Source organism: Pelodiscus sinensis, chromosome 4 (genome assembly GCF_052426305.1).
Source record: "Pelodiscus sinensis isolate ZL-2025 chromosome 4, ASM5242630v1, whole genome shotgun sequence".
NCBI classification, from domain to species: Eukaryota; Metazoa; Chordata; order Testudines; family Trionychidae; genus Pelodiscus; species Pelodiscus sinensis.
The window spans coordinates 43,385,709-43,407,798 of NC_143055.1; the positions used below are offsets into that span (position 1 = coordinate 43,385,709).

The 22,090-nt window shown below is 44.1% G+C and overlaps 1 protein-coding gene across 2 annotated transcripts in view; it reads right to left on the reverse strand.

The window, feature by feature from the left end:
• The window catches only part of RFC1 (replication factor C subunit 1), an 81,819-nt gene extending 67,555 nt beyond the window's left edge, over positions 1-14,264 (reverse strand). The window contains exons 1-3 of one of the 2 annotated variants that reach the window (XM_075930561.2): positions 14,114-14,264; positions 5,571-5,699; positions 3,236-3,311 (exon numbers count right to left, since the gene is read on the reverse strand). In XM_075930561.2, the coding sequence (XP_075786676.2) occupies positions 3,236-3,311; positions 5,571-5,699; positions 14,114-14,116 (208 nt within the window). In that variant the 5' untranslated portion in view covers positions 14,117-14,264. Of the gene's footprint in view, positions 1-3,235; positions 3,312-5,570; positions 5,700-6,566; positions 6,633-14,113 lie in introns of those variants that run through there. The other variant, XM_075930560.2, reaches the window with a different exon arrangement.
• Between the last annotated feature and the right edge of the window lie 7,826 nt (positions 14,265-22,090).

Consider the following 22,090-nt stretch of genomic DNA (forward strand, 5'->3'; position numbering starts at 1 on the left):
TTAAATTTACTATTATAGCTTATGGCCATGAAATTGACCAAAATGGGCCATGAATTTGGTAAGGCCCTAGTCATTGTGGACTGTGAGCTAGGAAATGTTAAATTGCAATTAATCAGCTAATCGAGTAGTTGAGGGAATTTCCATTGACTACTTGATTAGTTGATGGGGAGAGGGGTGCTTTCTACCCCTACTGCAGCTCTGTAGTTTAAATGTAATTGGAGCTGCACATGCAGCAACCCAGCTCTTACTACATTTAAACTGTAGAGCCACGGCAGGGTTAGCTCCCGGGGGTTGTGTGAGCCGGGGCTAAGCAGTCCTGGCTTGCGCTGGCCCTGGGAACTAACCCTGCTGAGGCTCTGCTTTTTTAATGTACCGTATATTCCGGCGTACAAGACGACCTCTGATGTTAAAAAACATCCCCCAAAAATCGGGGGTCGTCTTGTACGCCGGATGCCCCGCCGCCGGAGCCCCTCCGCGGCTTTGAAAGCCTCGGGGGAAGCCTGCGGCGGGGCATCCCAGGCGCGCATGGGCTGCCCCCCCGCCGGAGCCCCTCCGCGGCTTTGAAAGCCACGGGGGAAGCTGGCGGCGGGGCATCCCAGGCGCGCATGGGCTGCCCCCCCGCCGGAGCCCCTCCGCGGCTTTGAAAGCCTCGGGGGAAGCCGGCGGCGGGGCATCCCAGGCGCGCATGGGCTGCCCCCCCGCCGGAGCCCCTCCGCGGCTTTGAAAGCCTCGGGGGAAGCCGGCGGCGGGGCATCCCATGCGCGCCTGGGATGACCCGCCGCCGGCTTCCCCCGAGGCTTTCAAAGCCGCGGAGGGGCTCCGGCGGGGGCGCAGCCCATGCGCGCCTGGGATGCCCCCCCGCCGGCTTCCCCCGAGGCTTTCAAAGCCCCGGAGGGGCTCCGGCGGGGGCGCAGCCCATGCGCGCCTGGGATGCCCCGCCGCCGGCTTCCCCCGAGGCTTTCAAAGCCGCGGAGGGGCTCCGGCGGGGGGGCAGCCCATGCGCGCCTGGGATGCCCCCCCGCCGGCTTCCCCCGAGGCTTTCAAAGCCGCGGAGGGGCTCCGGCGGGGGGGGGGGGGGGGCAGCCCAGGCGCTCCTGGCGGCTTTGCTCCCGGTGCCTCTGGTCTGCTGGGGACCATCTCCAGCAGACCAGGGACACCGGGAGCAAAGGAGGCGGAGGGGCGCTGGGGTATAAGATGAAACCCTATCTTTTAATTAAAAAGATAGGGGGTCGTCTTATACACCCAGTCGCCCTATACGCCGGAAAATACGGTACTAAGAGCTTAAAATGCAGAGCCACAGCAGGGTTATCTCCTGGGGGCGGCACAAGCAGGCTCTGGGACCCTGCAACTCTGCCCCTTCATCCACCCCCCTCTTTCCCCCGCACCATGGAGACAGTGCCAGGCACACTGCTGGCACTCAGTAAATTAATGATGTATTGCTAGTTTGCATATACAGGTTGGACCTCCCTGCTCCACCACCTCATGACACCACCAGTCCCAAATGAGGGAATTTTCCAGGTCAGGGAAGGACCATGCTTTGCCCTCCTAACATGCTGCCCCTCCCTGCACCTGGCTCTGCTCCAGCCCCACTACAACTAGGCCCCAGCGCTGTAGGACTTGGCTCAGGCTCCGGCTTTACTTTGCCCTGTCTAGCCAGGGCTTCATGGGGAAGAGGCTCATCAGCTGCTGGTGGTGGCCCCACTGCTGTCCTGCCCAGGGATGGGGCTCACCAGCTACTGCCAACCCAGACTGGGGCACCTTGGTGAAATGGCTCCCCAGCCCCCACTGCTGCCCTGCCTGGCTGGAACTCCCAGCAGGTTCGCATTCCCACAGCCGGGGCTCTCTGATCCAGCAACACTGCTGGTCCTTCCAAACCATGGATATTGCCAGACCAGAAAGTCCCAGATTTAGGAGGTTCATTCTGTACTATATGTTGCATTAAAGACTAATTTTGAAAGCTTCAGAGGAGTAACCGAGTTAGTCTAACTAGAAAAACTTAAAACACAACAAATAGTCTAGTAGCACCTTAAAAACTAACAAAATATGTCGATTGAAGTGGGCTGTACCCACTAATTTTGAAATAAGGATCAGCTTAATATACTATTTCTCTTCATTTTCATGTATATGCAATGACAACATTCTGGCAAGCTTATTTATTTATGGGTTCTGCATGTTAAAAGCATCCCACTGTTTTCTTTTAAAATTAGCCCAACCTTGTACTCTTGAAGCAGCATGAAAGCAAAATCAATCAACAGTCTGCAATGAAAGACACAAACTGTAGGGAGGCCTGCAATCTTTTTTCCAATGTTATAACGCTATGAGGCTTCAGCATTCAGAGGAGGAAGAAATGACAGTAACAATGGGAGAAACCAGAAAGCTTTAAATTTTTTAATACTTAGGGGTTTTTTTAAATCTTGAAAAACTTTTTTATAAACCCTATTCTAATGTGTACTGATTATTCTCCAGATATTGTATAAGAGTGGACTGAGCAGTCCTTTCAATTCAATTTTACTTTTTTCAAAGCATGAAATTTTAAATACGTAAAAGCACAGAACAAATGCTTATCAATGTCTGCATGTCAAGACAGGTACAAATGGACATGCAAGTTAACTTGCAGAAGTAATCTTACAAACCTATTCAATATTAAATATCAGCAATACAGGCCCCGATCCTGCAAATTTTTCCTACATCACCAGACTCCTGTGTGTCTCATACAGAGCTTTACTCAAGCAGATTGGACCTCTGAATTGGAGGCCTTAAAATTGCAACAACAACAAAATGAACTGCCAAGACTCTTAAAATAGAAACCATCCTTTACAGCTACCATTTTGAAAGACACCGAGTAAGCCAGTTCTAGTCTAAAGTTCAGATCTGGGTTTCTCCAATTATTGACGGAGATCTAGTGAAAGTTATTTTGCATACATATGTAGGGTTAGCTTTTTTAACAAATATTACTACAGATGCAATGCTGCATTTTGTGATACTGAAGAGCAACAACATAAGATGTAACTGTTCATAGTGGTAACAGCCAGGCAATGAATGACTCTTGCCACTAAAAACAAAAAGCATAGTGTATTTAAAATGTTTTTATTTGTTCTTCAGCACAATCATCTAAGAGTCTGGGGGGTTTTTTAAGTGTGTTTTATTGAGAGGCAATTACCTGCTAACCCTCAATTTTAACTAGCAGTACTACAAAAGACACAAAGTGGCATTCTAAAGCAGTAAAACATTTTACCTGAATCATAGATTATCCTTTTTTTCTTGTTTGTCTGCTTTCGTTTGGTATCATCTTCATTAGTTGAACTCTTCACCTAGTAGTAAAAGTCCATTATTTACACTATCAAGTTATTTCTATGCTTACAGCTTCTAGTTACTGAACTGCATTACATTAATTTCTAGCAGAAACATAGTAATGTTCATGTGTAAAAATAAATCTGAGAATTTAAACTGTAAGTTTGTACTTAAGTAGCTATAAAACAAATGCAATAAAGCAATGAAAGCTTAAAATTAAAATTATCATACATCATCCTCAAAACCTCTGAAATTTTAAACAGCCTTATGGAATTTGGACAACTAATCTAATCAGAAATAAAACCATCTGGGCACCTGCAGAAATAAATGTACTAGCTAATATATAATTTGTTTGCTCCCTCTTTTTTTAACTACCATAACAAATAGATCTGTGATACCATCTAGTCTAGTTGCCAGTCTGATAGTGGCCAATCCCATACACACTTAAATGGAAGTTGTAAAAAATATTGTAACAAACAACTGTACTGTCATCTGCCTAAATGGGAGCTTTCTTCCTGAACCAGACAAACTGGTGGTTGTCTTCTGACTGACTAGGGACGAATCAGTTCCTGTTAATGGTTAAACTTCCACACAGCCAGGAGCCCTTGGGGCCAGGGTGCCCATTAAACATGTAACTGATGGAACTGTCATCAGCTACACAGTATTTTTTAACCCTTTTTATACCCCTGGGTAGAATGTAGTCATTTATAACTCTTGCGAAAATATATTATTCCTATCTAATGTAAATGTATATGTATCTATTATTCATAGGAAATGTCCAATTCTATTTTGAAATCTACTAAGCATTACACTTGTGAAACCCCTTGTCAGGCCAAGACTTTAACAGAGGTTAAAAAAGGACTACATACATTCATGCAGGATAGATCATGTCTATTAGCTAGAATGGCAGGGATGCTGTCCCTAGCCTTTTTTTGTCAGGGCTAGGAATGGGTGATGGGATGGATCACCTGATGATTACCTTTTCCATTCATCCCCTCTAGAGCACTGAAAGACAGGAAACTGGGCTAGATGTACTACTGGGTCTGACCAAGATGTCCATTCTTATGTACCTTAATTACGTTTTCAGTTCTACAAATTAACTATGGGTTGTATAAGGAAATTCTTTCTTACCAGTTTTAAATTTGTTGCACAGCTCCTTGTTCTTGAGTTATGAGGGTAAAGAGATGTACCAAATTCACCTTTTCTATACAATTTATTATTTTGTATCCTTATCTTCCCTCTCACTAGCGGTCTCTGAGCTAAAACAGTGAATCTTTTCAATCTCTCCTAATTCAGAAATCTTTCCATGCCTCTATTCATTTTTATCACTTGCCTCTGAACTCCCCGCCCACTTTGTTATATCCTTTTGAGACAGAGTTGCATTCTGATTATGCTTTCTACTCACATTAATTACCCTAATGTTAACAATATCCCATTACATACTTTGATTCTGAGCCTATAATGAGCTTCATGTAGGTAGTGCCCTGTACAAAAGTGACAATCTTTTTTCCCCAGGTATCAGACAATCGCAAAAATAGTTTGGAAGCTCAAGAATGGCAGCTTATCTTAAAAATACACCCTACAGACAGCAATATAAGTTATATCAAGGGTGCCTGAGGATGTAAACACAATAAATAAATGGGCATTTGCCTGAACAGAGCTCCTTACATAATCAGGACCTTACCAGAATTTGCTTATATATTTCATAGGATTGTTTCCATGACAGTATCAGAATCTTCCCCGCCCCCCGCAGTACATGGAAAACTAAGTTTTTTATCCTATAAGAAAAGGATGTTACAAGAAGATTGGGATGCAGAAACAGAAGTAACTTCTGCTATAACTTAAATCCAACCTAGAAAATAGTTCTAAGACTAGAGAACTGTGTTTGCTCAGTTTTATTAGCCAAATTTGATTTAGGAAACATATTTCTCCTTTTCCACTTCTCATTGCCACACAAGACATAAACCCCAGCCTAAATGCTCTTCAGAAAGCAGAAATACTGACTACTGTGGAAGACTATGTTATTATAGACAACATTCCAGAGTACCATATTAAAACATACAAGTAAAAATGTTCCCCTGACTGTAAAGACCAATTGGAATTTTGACTACAGAGAAATTACTCAAACATTTATCAGTTGCTTGTGAGAAACCACTGAAAATAACATTTAAACCAAGAACAAGTTGTAAGGAAAGAGCCACAGACTTGAGCAGTCCCATAGCACAGCAACATTCAAATCCAAGCCCAGAATAGCATGCAGCTGAGGAAAACAAACTGACCTTGATTTCCTTGGTTTTCTTCTTCCTATTGGATGTATCTTCTCCATTTTTGGTTTTCTCTGACTTTTTCACTGTCTCACCTTCATGTTTCTTGCCAGTAGATACAACCTCAAAGAATTTTCTGATATCCTAATAAAACGGGGGGGGGGGGGGGGGGGGAGAGGGTTAAAAAGGCAACATACAATACTTCGACCTTTCCCTCCACAAAAGAGCAAGATAATTTTTTTTTAAAAAGCAAATTACTCTCTCAGCAACTCTTCTGCTATTCACTGATATAGAAGTTCGTTTTAATACCTGAAGAACTGAATGTATTCCTGTTTATAGGACTTGCAGATGCAGAGCAACCTTTGTTCAGTTGAGGCACCCATGGCAGCAGCTTTCCTTTCCACTACCGATCATTTCAAGCGCCCACTTTTCCCTTAGTGGAATACCTCTGCCAGCCATTATATTGCAACGTATAACAAAGAGTCACATCATTAACAGGACAGAGGATTAACAAACAGTTGCAAGTAGCACCAAAAATATTCAGTAAACTCTGACAAGTATAACCCAGAGTCTTTTATAGATCAAATGAATAACCTATCTGTAGGATAGAACCTAACAGATGAAACTCCTCAGCAAAACTCATGAATAACTTCAGGATATTGAACAATAGCACCCTCCACCTTTTCACAATCTGGGGGAAATTGGTCATTTCACCATGGCTTTAGCATTAGCAAAGTGTTTGGTATAGCTCTCCAGCAAGCAAGTATCTGATCATTTTTCTCAAGTTCAACAATGTTAATCAACCCACAGATCTCAAAGGGATAACATACTGACGATATTTCCTACCACTATAAGAACCAAAAAAGTGTTCTACCTGCAGAAATAAAAGGTTTGAACCTTAGGAATATCTTGTATGAGCACATAGCTTTCTTAAAAACATAGACCCAGCATCTTTTAAAAGCCCTTAGTATTACTATTTACTTTAAAAAAGAATCATCTAGTTTGTTATACCTGTTTAACATCATTAACTCCAGGTATTGCATCCATTGTAATGGCAACCATTATAGGAGCAGCATAGAATCATTTGGTCTGAATTTATAGCAGGTGGAGGGTGTGGCCTTTGACTATATTCTACCCAGGTAACACCACTGTCTAATTTACCCCCTCTAGAGTTCACCTTAGTTTCCAATGAGTACTAAGACCAATAGTATTTTCTTATGAACTGTGAGTAATGTTAGTTTTGATTTTTAAGTATTGGTCATGCTGTTAATATTTCTGCATATTTTCACAAGCTTGTAGAGCCACTAAGAGACTTATTCTAGATAAGTTTGATATGAAAGTATACTACTTTGGCTCCTTTGTGAGGAGGAGTCAGAAGACAAAATAGAACATGTGATTTGTTAAGTAAGAATTAGCCTTTTTTTTTCCTGATAAAGCCTGTAATTTATTTCTCAGGGTTTGAATGGTAGTCTTGTTTTAGAAGTTTTACTTTAATGAAAACTTAAACTTGTTAGATTTCAATTACAATTAAGATGTTGACTCTTTAAGAAGATGTTTTTGGACTGAAGTAAAGGGGACTATTTCCATAAGGATCTCCCCATGTGTACCTCCATAAAGGGTTGAGACCTAAATAATTAGTACCACTCTATGGCTGTGTCTACATTGGCATGATCTTGCACAAAAGTGGCCGCTTTTGTGCCAAAACTTGCTGCCTGTCTACGCTGGCCACTAGTTCTTGCGCAAGAACACTGACATCTTAATGTATGAAATCAGTGCTTCTTGCGCAAGAACTATGATGCTCCTGCTCAGGAATAAGCCCTCTTGCGCAACTGCTCTTGCGCAAGAGGCCAGTGTAGACAGGCAACATGAATTTCTTGCACAAGAAAGCCCTATGGTTAAAATGGCTATTAGAGCTTTCTTGCGCAAGAGAGCATCTACACTGGCACGGATGCTCTTGCGCAAAAGCACATCTCTTGCACAAAGGCATATGCCAGTGTAGACACTCTCTTCTGGAAGAGTTTTTGCACAAGAACTCTTCCGCAAAAGAATTCTTGTGCAAAATCATGCCAATGTAGACGTAGCCTATTAGTGGTACTTAGCTATCTTGCCACAAGGGTAATAATGGTAATTTACAAGTTATGAATTTTTACTGTAATTGGATAGTTCTAAAATCTAAAGGCATGCTGTCAACCTCAAACAATGACTGAAGTAGTTTCAAGCACTGCATCTTCCTCTGAATCACGATCACCAATTTTACAGTCTTGTTGATATGTGAAAAATCCACCTACACAAAAAACTTATTACAATGCTGCCTGGGACCTTTGGGTTCAGCCATAATATATTCACTTCTACTACAAACTAATTAGGAGGAAGACATTTCATTTTCACTTTTAAATATCAGTCCTCATAGGTGTGAGTTTAAGTTAGTTTTATCCTTTTAGTTTAAATGTAAAGTTATGTTGGAATAGTTAATGACCTGTTAATGCAGTGGTCACCAACCAGTAGAACAGGATCTACTGGTAAATCTTGGAGCCTCTGACAGGTGATCCTGACTGGTTTGGCCAAGAGGCTATCAAGTGTGGGCACTTCAGCTGCCCCTCCCCCTACTGCTGTGCACCTCTTGCCCTTTGCCTTGGAGCTGCCTCCACCCACCCCTAGGAGCTTCCTGATTGCTGTGCAGTGCAGGGCAGGGGAGGGAGAGCAGGAGTGCTGATGTCAAGGTGCCCCCTCTCTCACTGTATATCCTATCTCCATAGAGCAGAAAGGGGACACAACATGACTAAGTTTGCTGACTGCTTTTGTGAGTGGTACAGGGCTAGGGCAGGGGTGAGCCTACCTTAGCCTCACTGCACCACCACCCAGGAGCCACCTGAGGTAAGCAGTGCCCAGTTGGAGTCCACATTCTGAAACACTAACCCAGTCATGAACCCCCTCATACACACAGGCCCCTGCCCTGGCCCCAAGCACCCCTGCATCCAAACACCGTCCCAGAGCCTACACCTAGAACCCCCTCTGGCATCCTATTGCCTGCCCCAAGCTCAGCTCAGAGCCCCTCTCACTCCAAATCCTTGATCCAAGACCAGAGCCTGTACCCCAAGCCTCTGCCCCAGTATGGTGAAAGTGAGAGAGAATGGGGGAGGGATGGAGTGAGCAGGTGAAAGGCTTTGGAGAAGGGGGTCACACTGTGGTCAGGCAGGACCCCAGCACTGGCTAGACCACAGCAGCCCCAGAGCCATACCGCACCACCATGCCTGTCGGCTGTCCCAGTAAGTCCTTCCATCCTGTCTGCCCTGCCCCCAACAGTTAATTGGTTAAACAATACAATTTTCTTCATCTAACCAATTAACTATTTTGAGGGACATTTACATCCCTGACTCTAGTAATGCATTGATGCCAGTACAGAGGTGCCCTAAGCAAAGTCTACAAAAGACCTAAGCTACAATCCATTGGGGTCATCTTTAGTACATAAGTGTGGCTCAGTGATGCTAATGATTTTTAATAGACAAGAGAAAATGGATTATTTGTCTTTAATGGCTGGGTAAGTGTTCCTGTTTCCATTACTGGTGAACTCAAACAAGCATCTTCTATTCATCCATCAAGCACTGTGCATGCTAATACTACCACTTGTCTTTTGATACTAACCTTATGACTATACTATGCAGTATCTGTAGGCATTTAACTTCAAAATTTGTGTCTGTGTTAACACTATGTTCCATTCTCTTGCTGCAAATCATCTCGATCCCCATATCAAGGCAGAAGAAGCTTTCTTCAATTGTTTAAAATTAGTTTCTCAGCAAATTGCCAAAGCTTCAAGATAATAGCACATAAGCCATCTGAACACACTTTCTGAATAAAGTTAGATTTGAGTGCTTAATTTACCTTAAAGCTACTAAAATAAAAGACTGTACTTGTCCTTCAAGTGTCTTCTGTTTACTATTTTCAGTATTGCTATATTATCCTGCAAACTCCTCAGACATCCCATTGTTTCCAGAGGGAAAAAATAATCTTGTTAAACAACTGGATTGTAGTAGGTGGTGCATCCAAAATTGTTAGACTAAAAAGGACATCACTATGTATGGATAAAGCTCTTACATTATATGAAGCACAAAATTACACTTTCTTCATGCCATATATATCTGTGAATAGCAAAAAAAATAAAAAAAATAGTCCTGGTCTATACTAGACCAGGCAGCTCAGTTTAAAGTAAACAACTCCAGCTACACAAAATGCATAGCTGGAGTTGGCTTACCTTAAGCCGAGCCATGGTGGCTAAGGATGTTAAGGACTAGCTGACTATCTGATAAAAGAAAATGCTTATCGGCCAGTCAGTCAACTAGTCGATTCCGCCCCCACCTTGCTGCCTCTATCAAACAGAGGCGGTAAGGGGGCGGGGAAGAGAAGCGGTATTTCAAAGTGGCAGCACTGCACAGCTGAGCTAGGGATCAACTGCGCAGCACTGCTGTTTTGAAATCCCAAGGTGGCATTTCAAAGGGGCAGCAGCCCCACAAGTCAGCTGTGCGGCGTTGCCCCTTTAAAATGCCACATGGATCCCGGGATCAGCTGGGGAGTCTCCAGCTGACCCCAGGCTCCACGGTGCTGTCCCTTTGAAACACCGATGCAGCCATTTTAAAGGGACAGCACCGCACAGCTGACCCAGGTTCTGGGGAAATGCCGCACAGAACCGGGGGTCAGCTGAGAAGATCCCAGCTGACCCCAGGCTCCATGGCTCTGCTCCTTTGAAACACGAAGGCGGCGTTTCAAAGGGGCAGCCGCCGCACAGCTAAGCCCAGGATCAGCTTTGAGGCAGTTGCCCCTTTGAAACAGCATTTCAAAGGGGCTCCAGCGGCATTTCAGCAGAACCCGGGGTCAGCTGGGGAGTCTTGTACATTTCAAAGCAGGCACACCCCAGTGCAGCCCAGAGTCAGCGGGACTTCCCACTGGCCCAGCCTGCATGCAAAGTTCCGCATTCCTCCTTTGAAATGTACAAGAGCCCCAGCTGGAGCTCTTGTACATTTCAAAGGACAAATGTGGAAGTGCCTATCTACTAGTTGAGTAGTCAATGGAAATTCCATCGACTAGTCAATTAACCACAATTCACCATCCTTAATGGTGGCATCCTCACACAGCGGGAGACCAACAGAAGCCAACGTTTCCATCGGCTTCCCTTACTCCTCACAGGAGGAGGCGTATTGGATACCTGCGGGGGCTGCTCTCCCCGTTCAATTTAGGGGTCTTTACTAGACCTGCTAAATCAAACACTAGAAGATTGACCTCTGAAGCCTCAGGAGACTCAGGCCCTATGGGATTTGTGCCAGTATAGCTATATCAGCAGCATAAAGAGCCTGACTACCATAGCTTTTTCAGCAGAAACCCCTAGGCTACGTCTAGACTGACATGATTTTCCAGAAATGCTTTTAACAGAAAAGTTTTCTGTTAAAAGCACTTTTTGCAGAAAAGCGTCCGTGGCCAATCTAGATGCGCTTTTCCGCAAAAAAGCCCCGATCGCCATTTTCACGATCGGGGCTATTTGCAGAAAACAAATCTCTGCTGTCTACACTGGCCCTTTTGCACAAAAGTTTTTCGGAGAAAGACTTTTGCCCGAACGGGAGCAGCATAGTATTTCCGCAAAAGCAGTGACAATCTTACATAAGATCGTCAATGCTTTTGCAGAAATTCAAGCGGCCAGTGTAGACAGTTGGCAAGTTTTTCCGCAAAAGCAGATGATTTTGCGGAAAAACTTGCCAGTCTAGACACAGCCCTAATGTAGACAGATACCAGTAAATATGCAGTTTTGCTGTACAGCTTGTTTTACTTCGGAGCACTGGTTTTATTGTACCAGTAGCAAGCACAGTTTGCAGATTCGGTTCTATTCACTCACTGAGAATCTACCTTTAGTTTAAAAGTGCAAATTACATAGAGCATGTCTAAGCAAGATCATATGATCAAGAGATAAAATGGGTAATGGGCAGGAAGAGAGACTAAACGCATGCAAAACACAGCTTTATTTTTGTTCCAGTTTAATTCACCTCTTTAGTTACTTCTGTAAAAATCTATTCACTGACACCCTTAATTTGGATTAAGTATCCTATTTAACTTGATTTTTACTTTCACATTAAAACAGGAAAAACGTAAACAACAAAAGGTCTAGTAGCAACTTAAACACTAACAAAACATATAGATGGTAAGTTGCTACTAGACTTTTTGTTGTTTACATTTTTCCTGTTACAGACTAACTCGGCTATCCCTCTGAAACATTAAAATAGCGCCCTCAGTCAAAAAAATAAGTATTCATATATAGCAGGGGCAGGCAAAATATAGCCCACGGGCCACTCTAGCCCCCTAAAAACTTTTGAATGCAGCCTGTCACCATACTGCACCACAAGTATCCCTCAACCCAGCAGGACCTTTGGGTAGGTTCCCCCCACTCAAAGAAGCTGACTGCTAAAGCCAGCATGTATGACAGTGGTCTCCAACCTTTTTCCACCCAAGATCACTTTTTAAAAGACAGACCAAGCCAAGATTGACTGCCCCGCCCCTTCCTTGAAGCCCCGCCCCTTCCCTGAAGCTCAGCGAGGGTGCACCACGCTCCACATGGGCTGGCGCAGAGGAGAAGCTGCCTGGCCAACTGGCTGTGGAGCCCGGAGGAGGCTGAACCATGCTCCAGCTGATCGGGCGGCTTCCCCTCTGTGCCTGCCCACGTGGAGCTTGGTGCACCCTGGCTGAGCGCCATGGCCAGCTGGCCGGGAAGCCGCTTCTCTTCACTCCCGCCCAACTGCCCTGCACTCAGCCTGGGAAGTTTGCTCCAGCACAGCTGGAGCCTGACGCAGCCTCCCTGGGCTGAGCGCAGGGCAGCCGGGCTGGAGGGAAGAGAAGCAGCTGCCCGGCCAGCTGGCCATGGCGCTCAGCCAGGGTGCACCAAGCCCCATGTGGACAGGCGCAGAGGAGAAGCCACCGATGAGCTGGAGCGCGGGGCAGCCTCTTTCAGCTGAAAGCCAGAGTCAGCTGGCTGGGGTGTTTCAGCCCTCCCGACCTCCCACCCTTCCTCACAGCTACTCACCTATGGTGTTGCTTGGTGAGTAGCTGCTCCTCAAATGAGGAAATCTAATGTAAATGTACTGCGCAGGCACACAGTTCAGAGAGGGCTCAAGAGCTACTCTTAGAGCCCCTGAGATCTACCGGTAGATCACGATCTACTGGTTGGTGACCAAGGATGCATGATGTGTGCTCGTTGGGGGAAAGGTGGTTTTACCTTCTGCCCTCAACATAATCTCACCACTCCCACTGGTGGGAACCAGCCAATGAGAGCTGCCTGGGCCATGCTTGCAGTGCAGAAAGTGCCCAGAGGCCCTCTTACCCCATAGCACACACTGTGCAGAGATGCACATTGCCCCAGCAACCAGCCACTTTGAATGGCATATGGGAGCACGACCTCCAAGGAGCCTACCCATAGATTCCACTGGACTGCTAGCTGGTACCCACCTAGACTAAGCGCCTCCCGGCCAGAACCTCCACCTGGCACCCCACCCCATTCCACACCCCAACTCCCTGCCCCAGATCACAAGTCCATCCCAGATGCTGCACCCCACACACACACTGTTCTCCAGGTTAGAATCCTCTCCTACTCACTAATGCCTTGCCCTAGGTCACAAGCAGTGTACCCTATGAGTGCTTGGGAAGCCAACCAGGACAGAGTCAAATGCCACCCAGCTGATTAGTAGAGAATAGTACACATACCCTAGAGCACACAACATTTATTCTACACATAGATGGAAAAATTAGAGGAAATACTAGTCACAACCCAAACCCTTTACACTTCCTTCTGCATCCCTGCCCCTGTTCACAGCTCCCTCTCAGACCTCACACTCCATCCTGCACCCAAACTCTCCTACCTCTGAGCTCTCTGCTGCACCCCACCTCCATTAATATCATGGAAAAGTGTAGCCCTTGACCATCTACCCAATTCTTGGACTGGCCCCCTCCCAACAAAACTTACTGCCCACCCCTAATACAGAGACAGTGAAATAAACACTGAGTTAAAACAGTCATTCCTTTTGGTTCCCAGGTGGATGCAGACAGTGATCTAAGAAGGGAGCCTCAGCCAGGAGCTAAGCAGAGGACACCGGGTCGCATGCCCAGTACAAACTTACACCCCTTTACCACCTGGAGCCTGGCGGGCCCGGAGTCCGCACGCGCGGCTCCCCCCAGGCCCTGCCCCAACACACCCACAGATGGGCCCTTCCAAACGGCGAGTAACCACCCCAACGGGCGCCAGCAGCGCCCCGCACGTGCCCGAGAGCTCTGCCCCCACCCTCGCTCCGAGCAGCAGGTTTCGAGCCGGGGCACTCACAGCGAGGCCGTTCACTGCTGCGGGCGCCTCCGGGGAAACTTACCGCGGGGGGGGGGGGGGGGCAAAAGGGAGGGGGCGAGTGAGAGTCCGGGGGGGGGGGGACAAGCGGGCGGGTGGCCCGGAAGTAGCCTCGTTTCCGAGCGTAGCGAGGGATCCCGCCCTGCCTGGGGTCCGCTACTACCCGAGGGGTGCCCACCCGGCCTGCGCTCACCATGCCGCTGGGGGTTATCTTGCTAGCGGGGCGGCTGCGGCTCCATCCCCCCCTTCGCGCCAACGCCGTTCGCGCGGCGCTTGTGATGACGTTAGTGACGCGACGGGTGAGGGGTTGGCTGAGGAGGGGGCGGGGGTTGGTAGCTGGAGGGCTGGGGCAGAGCCAGTGGCCGTTTGGGCGCCCGGCCTCTCACCTTTCCCGGGGGGTGTTGGGTTTGCGTTCACCCCGCGTGGTAACAACGGCCTCTTCAGGACTAGCGTTGACTTGGGCAAACGCTTTCGTGCGCCAGGACCCGCCATGTCGCCAGCTCGGACGTGGGTCTCTGCCCACGAAAGCCTGTGCCCAGGTCTCCAGAAGCAGCGAGGGCCCTGGGGCGCCCGATGTTAGGGCACAAGCTTTCCTGCGCAAAACCCGCTTCCTCAGGTGAATTGGAGAGTGAATAAATTCATACATAAAGCGGTTGGTCCCTAAGGTGTTTTCATGGACTCCTCGTTGTTTTCGTGGTTACAGACTAACCTAATACATCGCGTTATAAACTGAACTATAGTCTAAAATCATCACCACGTCCAGCAGAGCACAGTGAAATGCCTCAGTCCTGCTCTGAGTCTTGCTGCTCTTCCGGCCTGCCTGCTTACACCTCAGGCCTGATAATGCCTCATGGGCTGTGCTGATGAATCAACTCTGTCTAGAAGAGCTGATTTCAGTGGGAACAGTACTAGGCTTTTCTCCATCTTTGCCTAATTTTACCTTAGTCTTTGAATTTCATTTGTCTGCACCTGTGTCATCTTTGTCCATGCCCTCAGCCCAATTCCATCTGTATATGTATACATTGTAAGATACGGGACCTGGCTCCTCAACATCACTGTTTGAAAAGACTTTAATTAACTAATGCCCAACATGCCAGTATGAGGTAAAGAAGTATGCTTAAACTAAGTTTAGTCTTCAGAAGTACCATGATGGATGTGAGACCAAGAAAAAGTCAACGGCATTGCAATCATAGTCAGTTCTGAGCCAATTAACCAATAGCAATGCTTAAGAGTTTTTCACAATATATTAAGGCCTGAAAGTAGGTCTGATTTGTTTTGTCTGATATTTCTAAAGGTAAAAAATAAGAAACCATGTCAAATCTGGTCTTAGTTTTGTTAGAAGTCTCAGATACGGATTTTGAATTCTCAGCCTTCAAATGAGATCTTGCTCAAAACCCATGTGAGACATTTACCGAAACCAGAAAGTCTTAATAAATATGCTAATTTTTAACATATTTTTGTCTTGTTTTTTCTCAGATTACTGCATTGAATGGACTTTAGAAACAATAACATTTTAAACAGTCCAAATAAAATTAAGTTCCCATCTCAATCAGGTTTCATTTGCTTGACATATCTGAATCAGAAATCTATTTGTCTCTAGTTTCTAGGTCTTCCAGGAAAAACAGGTTAGAATTAACCTGAATTTATCATGTTAAAAACAAGGCAAACTTCCACCTTATTTAAAAGGAAAAAACATCTCAGATGTTCTATATCACACAGAAGCAAAGAAGGGTGCAAGCCCAATTGTTTCTTTTACGGGTGCCACTTCAGGTATCCTGATAATTTGTGCTCATTATGAATTCCCTGTCACTTTTTGCATGAACAGGAAAATCTACCATGATGTCTTGGTCAGATTAAAATATGGCTAATTATGTTTTCCTGCCTTACTTTTACATATAATTTAAAGTGTATATTGTATTTTTCCCTTCCTGTGATCTATATTTGGAAGGTATTGTACAAATAAAAAAGCTGCCAAATTTCATTCTAAAGGTTAAATGCATGTTAATAATGAAGAATCTGTAGACTTACCTTGACTGAGCAGAATGCTCCAATAGTATTAACTGTTTTGAGATCCATTTAAATAAGAGGTGCTATATAAAATAATTAATCCTTTTTTTCTCTCTAGGTCAGAAAGCATAATTTTAATAATCTTTTCCTGAGAATTTGGGGATTAGTTTAGTTTTCCAAGGGATTTCTATGAAGAATTCTATAGTTATAGTCTTCAACCTTGGTGCTTTTTAAAACTGTTTAAGCCCATTGAAATCTGTCTGAGAGTTTTACTGATAAGACAAATTGTGTATTTAAATAAAGAGACTGAGCTGGTAAAACACAGTGAAGTAATTCATTGATTGGAATTTTATTATTGAATTCTGTTTTTTGTATGCATCAAGTTTAAGATGGAGTCTCTGAACTTCTAAAATTAAAATATTTAGGGATAGAAATATGGAGGATGCTTGTTAGATATTGATTTATTTGTCTAATATAATAGAACATATTTTATTTGTAGGGTTGAGCTGAAAAATTATGTGTAGTTTGAAAGCATATACCTTCCACTAATAGAAATTGGCCCAATAACAGGTATTACTTTACCTGCCTTGTAACTTCAACATTAATGATATCACACTACTAGCGTATTTGATTTTTTATTTTGGTTTTGTGTTTTGCCAATGCCTTAATTATATAGGGATTTTTATTCCTTTATGAATGTAATAATAATGTGGAATTTTACTTTTCCATTTTGAATATTAGCATACCTCGTGAATTTGCATTTATTTTAAAGAAAAATAAAGGAAAATGAAAATCAAACTTGCTCTTAGGTAATTTTATACAAATTACCCAGTATGCTATGGTACTGTGATGACTATGCTAAGGAAAATAATCACTTTTAAACATTTCTAATTGTATATTTGTAGATACATAACAATCCTCATTAGACCCTGAGTTGATCCAGAGATGTTCCTACTACCAGAATTAAGGGTAGCTGAAACAGCTGACATTTGATAGAACCACACAAAGTGTTTAAATAATGTTAAAGAATTATAGTAGGTGGTTATCTCTGTTTGTATTTGATAAAGTTGCCTAGAATAACATTAAGCTGATCACTATGTGCTCGTGGACTGGTGACACATTCCTATTTCTCGTAAGTCAGGATTTTAACCCTTTATGAACAACCAGAACTGTGTAAAATCTTGTATGGTTGTGGTTTGAGTCAGGTTATAGACAATAAGACTCGTGTGTATGTGAATTTAATATTTTTCTTATGCCACCAGAATTATAAAAAGGTGTTCATTTGTATTACGAAATACGTTTAGTTGCTGTAAAATGAGGAAGGTGCTTTAAAGAGACATTATACAGTGAAAAATAATATTTTTAAAGTAATTATTAAGCAAATTTTACTTCTAGAATATATAAACTGAAAAAGGTTTAAAAATTTAATTTACTAGTTTGCTTTTTTAATTTTTGGCAAGTCACAGTCTGTTTATTTGTTTGTTTTGTTTGTTTGTTTTCCCCTTAGAGAATAATCACTTTTGAAAATCAGGCTATGTATGCTTCAGCTTCCTCTTCTGTAAAATGGGAATGAGGTAACCCCCTTCTGTTGCAAAAAATGACATAGAATCATTAGTATTTCTCTCTTATTGGGAAATGAAAACAAATATCTCAGTTTCACTTTCATTAATCAAGTTCTGGTCCTTTCACTTTCTTATATTCTAGTATCATGCTGCAGCCTTAGGCGATAAACACTGTTAATTTAAAATATTTACATATCTTTTTACTTTCTAATGCCGGGAGTGCTTTTATCATCTACTAAAGAAACTCGTTATTGTAATCCTGAGCATACAAGGAAATACAACAAAAATGTTTCCTAAAAACTGTTGCAATTAGAATTCCATTTCTTTGTAGTGCTAGAATATTTTTAATCCCATCAATTTTCAGTAATCAGAAGTCCAATATTTTGTAGGTTATTTTTGAACAAGTCCTCGAGGAGTATTCAGCATATTGAGTTTATCTGGAAAATAAGAAATTGGTATCTCTAACATATAAAGTATTGGAATTTGCATTTTGAGACAGAATTAAATTGCCTAGTATTTGTAAATCCACAATCTACTAATGTTCGCACCGCCATCCTGTGTCATGTTTTTTATCCCTTTTTAATACGAGATGTGGATGTTCAAAGAGTGTAAGAATAGGGTCTTGACATATATTACATTATAAAGGACATTACATAAACTGACTTGTCTCATCTGAGTCCTTGATGTTAAGACATCAAGGCAGCTGATGCTAACATAAGGATCACACAGTCTTTACAAGGACTTTGTAACTTAGATATTTTCCCTGTCTATCTTAATTTGAATATTCACAGAATGATTGTATAACATCCCAGATTATCAGATGTTTATTTGATTCAATCACCAATGACAGTTGGTTTGTTTGATTTTTTTTTCTCATTCTTTTCCTGATCAACTGTGGTCTGTTGAAATACAGGCAGTCCCCGACTTACGCGGATCCGACTTATGTCGTATCCGCAGTTACGAATGGGGCTGCCCCGGAGGACATGGACTGCGGGACCTCGCGGTCCTGCCGCCCGTGTACTCCAGGGCTTTCTCCGCGTCTCCCTGGTCTGCAGACCAGGAAGACGCGGAGCAAAGCCACGGAGGGGCTCGGGCAGCAAGGCAGCCCAGGAGTGCCTGGGCTGCTCTCCTGCGGGCTTCCCCGAGGCTTTGCAAAGTCTCGGGGAAGCTGGCGCGCCTGGGCTGCCTCGCTGCCCGAGCCCCCCCGCGGCTTTGCAAAGCCTTGGGGAAGCCGGCGTGCCTGGGCTGCCTCGCTGCCCGAGCCCCTCCGTGGCTTTGCAAAGCCTCGGGGAAGCCGGCAGCGGAGCAGCCCAGACGCCCCGCGGCTGTCCTGCTGCTGGCGTCCTCAGAGGCTTTGCTCCCCGTCTCCCTGGTCTGCTGGTCTCCAGCAGACCAGGGAGACTGGGAGCAAAGCCGCGGAGGACCCAGGCGGCGGGACCGCGGTGCGTCTCGGTCCACCGCCCGCGTCTTCCTGGTCTGCTTGGGTGGGGGGGGGCGCAGCTAGTACGCCCCCCCCTCCCCCAACAGACTAGGCTTTTCTCCAGACGCCTGTGGCAGAGCAGCTGGGGTGCTTCCGGTTGGTCCCGCAGCGCCGCTCTGGGTGCTACTGGACCAACCCGGCAGCACCCCAGCTGCTCTGCCCCAGGCATCCTGATTCAGCTGCTGCTGGTCAGTTTCAGCAGCATCTGAATCAGGACGCCAATTCCGACTTACATACAAATTCAACTTAAGAACAAACCTACAGTCCCTATCTTGTACGTAACCCGGGGACTGCCTGTACTTTAGAAACTTGACTCAACATTGTTACATGTTTCTCAGTACGGCTAGAAATAGTTGTTTCAAACAAGCTAGTGCACTACATGTTTAGTTGCATATTACTTCAATATATTTGTCTTAAAATTAAATAAAAAATATTACAACAACTTTTCTGGTTAATTATAAATATCATATTGCACAATAGCAAAAAGTTATTTTAAACCAGCTAAAGGTATCACACTGCTCTCTGAGATTTGTCAGTTCACACTGCATAAAATAACTGGAATATTTAAAGTTTTAAGCTTTTTCTCTTTTACAGTGACAATTAGATTTGCATGTCTCCAAAAGTGGAACATAATCCATTATTCACACTAAACAGTGCTTACAAGGGAACCTGGGGGGAAATAACTCTGGTAAATAAAATGTAAATGTAGCAGGAAATAGCTCTCTTAGGAAGATGAAAATATCATAAGCTTCTCAGAGACCAGAAACCAGAATGTAAGTTGGGGATGTAAGCGACTAGTCGACTATCCAGTAAGCCCGCGTTTCTCAAACTGTGGGTCCCAACCCCCCAGGGGAATTTAGAGGGGGGTCGCAAGCAACTTAGAGGGGGGTCGCAGTATCACAAAGTTTGAGAACCCCTCAGTAAGCAAAAGCTTATTGGAAAGTCAACACACTAGTTGACTAGTTGCTTCCCCCCACACACTTTTTTCCTCTATCAGAAAGAAGCAGAAGTAGGAGAATTGGTGGGGCAGCTGGGAGGAGCTGGCTTAAAAGCTGCTTCCCCCTGCTCCAGCTCTGTAGCAGGGTGTCCGGGTGCAGAAGCAACGTTCCACCTTTGAAATGTACAAGAGTCCCTGCTGGGCCTCTTGTACATTTCAAGGCGGAAGCACCTGCGTGGAGCCCGGGGTCAGCAGGGACTCACTGCTCACTCCAGACTCCATGCGGGATTTCAATCTTTGAAATGCACAAGAACCCCCACTGGGGCGCTCATACATTTCAAAGGCGGAAAACTGCATAGCACTTCTGCCTCTGAAATGTAGCAATAGCCAGACAGCTCTTGCTATATTTCAAAGCAGAAGCGCCCTTATTGACTAATCATATAGTTGATGGAAATCCCATCAACTATTCAATTAGTTGATTAATCTCATTTTAACATCCCCAATGTAAATACATTAGCCTGAAGGAACTTAGGCTAGCATTGTGAAATTTGTATGCATAGTCTGATTACCTGGAAGAGGTACAGGTGCGGAAACATGCTCAGAGAGGATGGAATCTAGAGAATTAGCCACTACATTTTAAGTCTGTTGAGCAAGTCAAGACTGAGATTTTTTTTCAAACACTTAAAATTTGGTGAAATTTGGGCGGATTTTCACAGAAGTACAAAATGGCACATTTCTGATATGAAGGACACCCCCCCCACACTAACCTGAAATCCTTACTCCAAAGCAGGAGAGCCCTGCTCCTCTCAAAGAAAGGGTCACCAGAATCTTTTTAAATAGACAAAACAGTGTATTTGTCTTTAGCCTTATTCTCAGAAAAGATTAGACTGTTTGGCTGAGATTTTCCAAAACAAATCTGCCCAAGGTAGATCTCCAGCACATATAGGCCTCAGTAGTTTATAGTTTTGCAAAGTTATAAACAACTGAAAAAAGGATCTTACAGTGGAAAATATTGGGCAACCTTAACAATAGGCAGTGCTACCAATTCCACATATAATAATGAAAGAAAACCAACCCATAGCCTTGTCTAAACAAGAAAATATTAGGAATATACTATAAGTATTTGCTACCCTTGTCACACACCTTGTGTGGAAACATTAAATTGCTTGCATGGGTGCACAAGTGTTGCCAGCAATGTGGCAATTGGACTTGACTGGAAAAAGACTTACTGTCCTAGTATCCTGCATTGTGTCATATGCTGTTGTAGTAAAGTGCCTGTTTGGTTTTGGGAGTTTTTTGGGGGCGGTATTTTGTTTTGGCTGCAGTGCTATAACTAAGGATGTGAACTAGGCCTGGGCTCATTGGTTAATGTTTATGGTTACACGCAGCTCTTCCCACTCCATGCTGCTGCCTCTGTAGCACAGGGTAGGTGGGAGCATGCAGCTGCCAGTATGCACGGGGAGCCAGCTTTTAAGTCCTAGCTCTCTGCATGCACCAGCTCCCACAGAGCTGCCTCTCCCCACCCCCAAGTACACGTAAACATGTAACCATTGAAAATTTTACTTAATTAAACATATTTTAACATCCCTAGTTACATCTGTTCCTCCCTGCCTAGTTCCTTTCTGCTTCTGCAACCCCCTCACTGTCATTGAGTGCAATGTCACCTGTACTCATGTTGTACTATGTTGTTTTGAGCTACTGCTAATTTGATATATATGCATGTCGGCTTTCTGATTTATGAAGTGTAGTAGATATAATCTTAAGGCTTTTTAATTATGAACATAAATAATATATTTAAGCAATTTCAGTGCCATTTAATATTACAAAACATGCTATTTTATACTAATCCATATAGTGCACATTTTAAAACTAATTGACACTGATTTTCCAACATTGCTCTCCATTATTATTTCCTCAAGCTCCCGCTTTCCGGACCTGCTCTGGGAATTGTGGGATAGTTGCAATGCATTTGGAACAAGTGCTGTGTCTGGGCCTCATAAACAGATTTGTGTTAGCCACATGGCTACTGTTAATGAATTACACCAGTAGAACTCTTGAGTGTGATCTGGTGTCCATAATAGTGTAATTCATTAGCTATGATGAGGCAGTCTTTGTAAACACATAAACATGCAACAAAGAAATACAGATATCGATATGTTGTCATTTGTCCTAAATCTATATCTA